The 9393-nt window shown below is 39.9% G+C and overlaps 1 protein-coding gene across 1 annotated transcript; it reads right to left on the bottom strand.

The window, feature by feature from the left end:
• Positions 1-1183: 1183 nt before the first annotated feature.
• On the bottom strand, positions 1184-9252 carry sox18 (SRY-box transcription factor 18). The gene is made up of 2 exons (XM_023393042.2): positions 8409-9252; positions 1184-5980 (listed from the first exon to the last, which is right to left on the bottom strand). The coding sequence occupies exons 1-2, from the start codon at positions 8803-8805 to the stop codon at positions 4587-4589; spliced, it is 1791 nt and encodes a 596-aa protein (XP_023248810.1). The 5' UTR covers positions 8806-9252; the 3' UTR covers positions 1184-4586.
• Between the last annotated feature and the right edge of the window lie 141 nt (positions 9253-9393).

Raw genomic sequence — 9393 nt, 5'->3', positions numbered from 1 at the left:
GTGTCTTGCTCAACTGTCTCATTTTTAATTCTTCACACAACCTTTTGTCTGTATCAGTCCGTACAACACAATGAATGACTTTGAGGAGAGACTGTCCAATAACCCCATTTATGTAGGCCTAATCTGCTGAACACTACAAAGACATAGAAAGGAAATACAATTTCAAGCAGCAGGATTTCCACCCCACCTTCAAGTCTGACCATTCAGAACAGGTATAAACACTTTTGCCTTTAGTTGTTGTCGGACACCACATCCTGCGACCTGGTTTGTTTGAAGCACTCTGAGGCTTTTAGGTCAATGGACATTGGGTTTCAAAGGTGTAGCCAATTTGTGCTGAATATCAGGTCTAATTAGCAGCACTTAGAACAGCTTGGGGCCAGACTCATCACTTGGAATAGACCTTTTTCATGGTGGACATTTTGGCTTGTAATATTAGTGAAAGCAATGTGACATCAAGTGTCACAGTAAGCCATGCCAGTGAGCTTGCATGCACAAAACCAGCACTAACTATCTTGCCTTAATGGAATGTAGCTAAATTGTCTTCTTTGAAAAAGGACTATTATACCAATGCACATGATATAAGACCAAGTTTTTATTGCTATAGAATCTCATCTGAAGAAAATATTCCTGATGTCTTGTGCAACACGTTACGAACATGAACCTAAAACACAGGCTGATGTGGTATCTTTGGAATCTTTGGAATCTCCACTAAAAATTCAAAATAAAGCTTTGATAAGTGCTCAGCTGCACACACTTTTTTTAAAAGGTGAAACCACTGGAGGTCCATCCTGTGTTCAAGAGGTTAAACTTCCAACATGTGTCCTAAAAGTGAAAGTACTAGGCTACTTTTTACCATTAGGAAAAAAGGTTTACAATTTTGACTGCAGTGAAACCTAAACCCACAACTGTTTGACTTTTTTTTAAATCATCTACCTATTTTATTTTCCTAATTGTAAGAAAACTTTTAATTGCTTCATTCTAAACTGAGTCAAATTGCCCTAGAGACTTGTCATGTGAAGAGCAATGTCAAATTCGTGATGAAACAAAATGAAATTCAAGGTTGTTAAATCACAAATATAATCTGCGGTTTAGAGTTTGCTGTGATGGGATGGAAGGTATGAAATGATGGGGACTACTTTTTGGGAAATTTGAACTTCTTGTTCCAGAGACTCAAATACCAAAGTGCAACCTCAGAAGTGTTTATTTTGTGAAATTATATTATAAAACAGAACAGATCCATTTACAGCCAACACACATTTTTTTCAAATATAAACAAAAACAAAACCATTTTCTACACTTAGACAATATAAAAATGATCCCTGTCAGACAGATTTAGAAGCATCACAGTGACACTTCTGGGAAAATCCTGCTTTTAATTTGTCGTTATATGACTGCTGAGAGAATGTCCTTTGTTTTAATCCCAAAAAAAATCTTGGGTGTTTCGTTTTCTTTTTTTTTTTTTTCAGATAATTATTACCAAAAGCCCGGAGTTATTGCACGACTCCAAAAATGCCTGTGTCTCTGATGTTCTTTGTGTGTCACAGTAAATTAAAATGGAAACAAGATTCTGTTTGGTGTCAACAGAAAAGAATGTCAAATGCAGATGTAGAAGTATTTTTTAATACTTTAAGCTTGAACTGCTGCTGCCCTGTGGCTCCGTCCTCCAGAGGAAATGTTTGGAAAAATCTACTGTTGCTCTGTTTTCAACCAATGGCAGCCACAAGGAACAGTGCGGTAAATATAACTGGTTTCACTGTACAAGATACTCGATTTTGTTCTACTGTTTCATGTACAAAAAAAGTATTGTCTGTAAGGACTAATGCAGAACAGATGCAGGATAAATTCTTGAAGAGAGACCTCTGCTTTTGTGCTCTGACTGTATACAAAACTATTACAGGATAGATGCTACATAAACACATACAGAGAGATCTTTACAGTGGCTGCAACTGTTGCTTTTTCATTTTCTCAGCACAAATAAAAACCATAAATTCTCATTTTAATTTCCAGCCATTTAGGTCAATAACACTGGTGTGGGAGGGAAAGTTTCTTTCTGATGACACTGGTAGAGCAAAGCATAAAATGTAACCCATTAAAGACCCATACAGATCTACAAGAGATCAATACAATTATAGATTTCCTTTCTAAGTTTATAATACATACATACACACAAAAGACCAGTGGAGACTCACTGCTCGAATGCCTTTATATTTGAATCATCTTCAAAGGAATAGTTTGACATTTAGGGAAATGTGCTTATTCACTTTCTTGCCAAGAGAGTGATGAGAAAATCAACATCACTGTCATATCTGTGGGATAAGTATAGAGCTGGAGCCAGGAAGCAATTAGCCTAGCTTAGCATTAAAACTGCAAGTAGATGGAAATTAACACCTTAATTATTTTATCCACACAAACAGAGAAATAAAACTGACAATTCATGGTTTTACATCGAGCTTCGTAGTGTAAATATTTCTTGACAAACAACAGCCAGAAGCAGTGATTGCATTTACACAACTCCGTCTATAACCACTCATTATCATTTTAAAGTTTCTGTTTGTTGCATTAAACAAATTAAGTTTTAAAAAATGGTAACTATAAAAGATGGTGGAAGCATGGCTTTTTTGGAAATCTAGGCTAGCCCCCCCGATTCCTGTCTTTATGCTAAGCTAGGCTAATCGCCTCTGGGCTCCAGCTTCATACTCAACACAGTCATGAGAGTGATATTGACCTTTTCATCTCACTCTCACCAAGGAAGAGAATAAGCATATTTTCCTTAAAATGTTGAATTGTTACTTTAAGAACAAATAAGAATCTATCAAACACCAAAAAATAAGCACAGGCCCTTCTGTACAAAACATATTTAAAATTATGGACATTTGACTTTTAATAAGTAGTGTTCCTTCTATACAGCTAAGACATTAAACCCAGTGCAAAGAGAACATTTCATAGTCTCAGTTTCTCCTTCACATACTGCCAGGAGGCATAGCATCTGTATCTATACAGTAAACGGCTACATCAAACCAAGGTTTCCAGAAATCAATAAGACCTGGAACTTGAACCATTATCCATGCATTTTTAAATGAAATCTAGAATAGTTTGTAACTGGAGTGGTCAAAGTGCTTACCAATATCTGGGAGTGTGGTGTTGCTTTTGCTTAATTTTGCATATTAGCAGACCTTAGACATTATGATATTTCAGAATCTTCCACACAAGACTTGGTCCAATAGCACTCAACTTGTAGAACTCAAACTTCGGTTATTTGTAGGGCTGAATTGCACTTTTTAACTTAAAACTACATTTTGTTTAAACAAGTGACATGTTTTTTATACCAGAGAGCCTCACTGGTTAAAAAGAATGATCTTTTAATCATCAACATATCTTTGTTTGCCAAGAAGCAAAGCAACTTAAAACTTCCAGATCTTGGCTTGGAGTTTGACATGAGGCCCTGTCATGGACTGAGAGATAGAGAGGGAATGGCAATTATCACGGTCAGAAAAAAACTCAACCCGGCTTGTAAAACATCCTGATAGTTTGTGGGAGACATCAGTGGTCTGGTCTGGGTCCATGCTTTTCCGACAACACTGCTGAGAGATACGTGGAGGCTGGACCAAGTCTCTCCCATCAAGTCTTTATTCTCTCTCTTCATCTCCCGAGTTTGTCCTTCATTGTGCTTCATTTTACCATTTATTTGAGATAAATTCATCTGACCTTTATGAAGTTCAGAAGAGATGAATGTGAGCTCGCTCCTGAGATGAAATTTCAACAATAATATGAGATGATCTTAAAATTTTGATTTACGAAAACATGGAATTTTCTGATGCCCAGAGTACGCACAGTGCAATGAAAGCAATCATTTTGCTAGCATAATCTTCATATAGCATGTACTGTCACCAGTGGGTTTAGAATGCAGGGAAAAAAAATTAATGGAACAGGTAGGAGCTTTGTCTTGATCAAAGGTGCTTCATCACTCATTGATATCCCACATCCATGAATCCTTCCCCACTATGCAGCCACCAGAACAACTATCTGTATCTGCCCACCTTGAGTAGAAACACCTCGAGTCAAACTATTGCAGCGTCTAAGCAGATCAATGCACTACCAACATGTTTTTTCTCTCTACTGTTCATTTAAATCTTCAGACAATATCTTGATCGAGATCTTCTATGCTGACTAAGTGAACGACTGTAGCCTGTAGCTCTCAAGGATAACTGGTTAGCTAGCTAGGTAGCTGTTCAATGTCATGTTGAAGAATTCATTAATCAATCTAAATATAAGCAATTATCATTTATATATATTTTTACTTCAATAACAGTGCCTTATTTGTCAGTTATGTGTTTTCCAGTTTGCAAAATTAAAAAAAAAACTGTGACTGTTGGTTCTACACAGCTCCAATAACCTTTGATTTAGAGACAAATTAACTTTTTAAATTAGAGTTGGAATCTATGGGAGATAAACAAAACATGACAATGACTTGATTTAAAGTATGAGCCAAAACTAACCTTCCTCATGCTTCCTCCCTATCATATTAACGATGGTTCAAATGAACCAAACCAAACTGTGCAGTATGCAAGGAGGTACATATGAGATATTTATCCAGTGATACAGGCACTGTAATAGACAGCACTGCTGGCATCAGAAAGAGCAGATATAAGAGGGCTGCTTCCTTCATCACATCCATTAGCACCACTCATAATGCTGACATCCCTGTTAATAATACTGCTAACACTGCTATTAATACTACCACCTATACTATTGCTACTGCGCCCACCCAGGACTTTGGACCCACCCCCACAGACCCCACCAAGTCCGAAGGCCTCCTCTCGATTCCTTCCAATATTCACATACTGGTCGAATTCGTGCCTGTCCACCTCGGACCAAAACTCAGCAGAGGAAGAGCCTAAATGGCCAGAGGACTCGGGGTTTGAAGGGTCTAAGTGCACAGGGGGAAGGAAAGTTGACGAGGGGATGGAGGATGAGCAGGAGGAGGGAGAGGTTTCTGGGGGAGGGGAAAGCTGCCCCAGGTGAGAAGGGGTGAAATGGGTAGCATTCGGGGCGCTGTTCCCATACATCTGACTGAAGTAGCTAGCAGGGGCAGTACTCAGAGGCGTTTGGTGGCATTTTATTGGTTCAGAGAGGCTGATGGAGGGCTGGGCGAAGGAAACAGGGGTGGGGGAGGTGGATAAAGATGGTGGGCACTTTACAGGACTCCTTAAGGCGATGTGGTGACTGGAGGCATGAGTAGGATTTAATCTGGAGTTGACCGAATTGACCAAAACTGAAGTGACAGAGCTCATGCTCGAGTTCATGTTTGACTCAACGGAACTCATTCTAGAGTCAATTCTCGAACTTCTACCTGGACTCAAACTGGAGCTCATACTGGTGCTTAAACTGGCACCAACACTCATTCCTGAACCCTGACCATGTGTCGCACCGTGTATGGAGTTATGGTGACTATGGTTGTTGTAGTGATGGCTATAATGTTGGTTATGAGGGTGAAGGTGGTGGTGGTACCCGCTCCAACCTCCCATCCCCACCTCTTCTTGCATGTGTTGGGGGAAAAACACAGATTCCCCGGCTCCATCTTCCAGAACATCCAGAGGGGACATCTCTGGAGTGGGCAGGCCGTAGCTCTCCAGCTCTGGGTGTCCTGGACCCTGGAGGTCCCTGAAGTGCCCCAGAGAGGGCAGCAGGTGGTGGGGGTGATGGTGGTGAGCACCTGGATGTCCATATGCAGAACCTCCGGAGACACTTTCTGCACCCAAAGGGCTGAGGCCAGGACCTAATCCAAGGCCTGGTGCACCACCCTGGGCCAGGCTGTGAAGCAGAAGCCCCGGCTCAACCCGCTTGAGTTTCTTGGTGGTCTTTTTTCGGCGAGGCCTGTACTTGTAGTTTGGATGATCCTGGAGGTGCTGAACACGGAGTCGTTCTGCTTCCTCCACAAATGGTCGCTTGTCTGTGGCGCTCAGGGCCTTCCATGACTGACCTGAAAGGTTCAAGGTACATTATATTCATTATCGTAGGTTCTTGACCAAAGAAAGAAGGTACACAAAAAAAGCAGTCTATGAATCCCGCTGACAATCATTATTAAAGTCCTCATCATCATCATCATCATCAAATGTTAGAGGCATAACGAACAACCATTGTCATTATTGATTAATCTGATGGTTATTTTCTCGATTAATCAAGTAATCATTGAGCCTATAAAATGTAATTTATTTTTTGAGCCAACTAAAATTTTGAATTTTCTTAAGTGCAACATTGACATATTCAAATTACTTATGTCTAACAAACTGTTTACTGTCATAGAGGACCAAAAAAACCTGCAAATATTTGCATTATAGGAGCAGGAACCAGGTAAATGCAAACAGTTTTCCTTCAAAATAAAGAGTGAAAAAAATCACTGATTATCAATATTGTCTGTCGATCAACTACTTGATTAATTGACTAATTGTTTCAGCTCAAGTAGAACCCCTGTCAAAGCTAGAACAATCCTCTCTGGTTGTGCATCAGGATCTGAGAGGCCGCTAAAATGCTGATTTGAGATGGGTCCTCTGTAAAGCCTAAAACAGAAACAGTAAGGAAATACTTCTCAACATCTGTGTGTTCAAACTACTGAAATAAACACTGCTGATAATTCAGCCTATAAGATGTCCCACAAAGCTTAATTTTGTGGATGTAGTTAACATCACAGTCACTGCTTTAAGTGCTTATATTCCCAGTTCGTCTTCTGGTTGTCGACACCAGCAGCCTGGAGATTTGAGAGTCATTTTTCCTTTTCTTTATGGTTTGTGTTACAGAGCGGCTCACGTTGCAGATGAGCTCCAGCAGCAGACAGTGAGACCTGAGCAGTTCTCAGTGTAAATATGACACATTGTGTGATTGTGTGATGAAATAACAACAAGAACAAAATGTTGCTCTCCACAGTAACAGAAACAGAGGCCAGTAAAAGCTGCTACATGTGCTGTGTAATCTTCTGCACCCTTTGTTTTCTAACATGAAAATGTTTAGAACATATTTACAATACATAACAGTTTAGTTTAACTGAACATTAGTCAAATGATTATAATTTGATTGCTCATTTTTATTGAGAAACTGACTCTTGGAATTTAATAAATGAACTAAATGGTCTATGGTGCTTCATATTTACCAATATAACACAGCATTAGAACAATATTAACAATGCACTGTAACCTCTGACCCCTGACTCCATACGGCTGGCTCCTCATAAATATATACATATATATATATAAATTGGCCGGGCACAGTTTAAAGGCGGTTGCTGGACGAACAGCTTGCTGCTTGGGTTCATGCGGGTTACAGTGGACTCCATAGTTTGATAAAACTTTGCCGTCTGGAACGTAATAAGCTCATGGATGGACAGTAGAGAAGTGAAGTTTCTAAAGACTTTTTGGATTTTTTTCTTCCACTTTGTCACTGAGGAAAATAAAAAATTTTCACACCTTTCAATGGAGTGTTTGATGCTGAAAATATAATTTTAATGTGGAGATGGACGTGTAAAATTTTATTTTAATTTTCGCACATTGCTTTAAATGTATGATGTGAAACAGTCCTGATATTGTTCAGCCAATAATTTCTTACAGATGTCGATTTACTGCTTCAGCAGTATACAGTAAAGATGTTAACACTTAAAAACTTCTACCGTAACTTACTTGTAATATATCATAAAATATATAATAAAATTGATCAACCGTAAATCTATAAACAAACAGAATTAGCAACTAATTGTTCAAATTTAGGGTTTGATTACAAAAGTATTAAACATTATGGAAGTGTATCAATTTAAGTCATATCTAAATTATTGATTATTTTCAACAGTTTTTTCAAAATAAGTAATATACATGTTGTGTAGCAATATAACTATGTATGCTGTCAGACATTTGAAAGGTAATTCTAATCTGATGCTCTGCATGGTTTTTATTAGTAATATTAGAGCCTCTGGGGCTATAAATGACTCAGATGGGTGGGGTTTGTCACACTGAGCAACACTGATCAAAGCAAAACTGCTCAAAAACTTGGTTGCAATTACATATTTGAAAGTAACTTAATAAAAGTGTTGTTCGATATGTTGGTTACGCTGATCAAAAGTGTTCAGGGCAAAGTTACCCAAAACCATTTTAAGACTAAGATGATCTTAGACCATATATCAAAGATCATCTGAGATGCTTTTGGAAGACTCTGCCCTGATGTGGTAGTTTACACACTTCAACAATGATGAAATAGATTTTTGAAAAATGTATTGAGGTGGGTCTGGTGAACCCCACAATTGTCTCTACTGATAAACCTATATAAAGCAGCTAACCCTAACCTGTCTGGTCAGAAAGCTTTGAAGTTCAAACAGTTTCAGATGTTTTTTTGCCCTGGTGAGACTTAAGTTTTTGTTGTTGTCTTACCGAGCATCTTGCTGAGCACAGCATTGTGCAGGTCAGGGTTCTGCAGGGCCAGTCGCTTCCTCTCATCTTTAGCCCACACCATGAAGGCATTCATGGGCCTTCGGATCCTCTGCTCAGCTGCCACGGCCTTCCCGTCAGCTGACACACCTCCTGCCTGGGTCAGGTCCGGACTCTGTCCTCCTGAACTGGGTGTCAGAGAAATCCTCGGTTCTGCTCTCCTCATGCTCCCGGGTCCGAGGACATCGGGAGAACTGCAATCCCCGGAGAGGGTCTGCTCAAAACCCATTTCGGAATCAGAAGCAGGACTCGGGGTTCTGGACGTCCAGGGGCCCCCGAGGGACACCCGGCTTGGATGCAGAAGAGTCTCTCTAGACAAGCTGGGCTCGGTTAAATTCATTCCAGAACCGGGCTCGGCCTCAACTTTTAGTCCAAGTGAAATTCTGCAAACGTCTGTCTCAGTATGTTGGGTTGCAAAGTTCTGGAAAAGATTTGTAACTCAAAGTGTTTCAGACGACAAAGAGAAAGATCAAAAGAGGAATTCGATGGATTTGAAGCACAAATCCCAAAGCAAAGCATCGAGATCTGAGAGGAGAGAGAAGAAGAGAAAGAAAGAGAAAACAAACAAGTTGTGGTGCAGGATATTCCCCCTGAAAATGATCCACAATGACTCTGCCTCTTTCTTTTCTTCACTCTTTTCTTTTTTCTAAAAGACAACAGTTCTTGTTTGGAGTGTGCGGTGCAGTGGTTTGTCCAAAGCTTGATTCCCCTTCGTCACTCAGGCTGTCCGACTCACTGTCTCTCTGTCTGTCTGCCCTGGTTCAAAGTTTTGAAACTTGTGGCCAGATTTAACCAACCCACGCTGTGTATATATACCCCGCCCTGACCAATCAGATAAATATATAGCTGGGGATTTAACCAATGAGACGCCAGGTGGGCGCGAGGGGAAGGAACGAGTGTGTGTGGGAGACAGGGCAAAGGAGGGAGG

The sequence above is a fragment of the Seriola lalandi genome, unplaced genomic scaffold (assembly GCF_002814215.2).
Source record: "Seriola lalandi dorsalis isolate HSWRI2012SDOR001 ecotype SW California unplaced genomic scaffold, Sedor1 jcf7180002054927, whole genome shotgun sequence".
Classification (NCBI taxonomy): Eukaryota; Metazoa; Chordata; class Actinopteri; order Carangiformes; family Carangidae; genus Seriola; species Seriola lalandi.
This window is presented reverse-complemented; position numbering and strand designations above follow the sequence as displayed.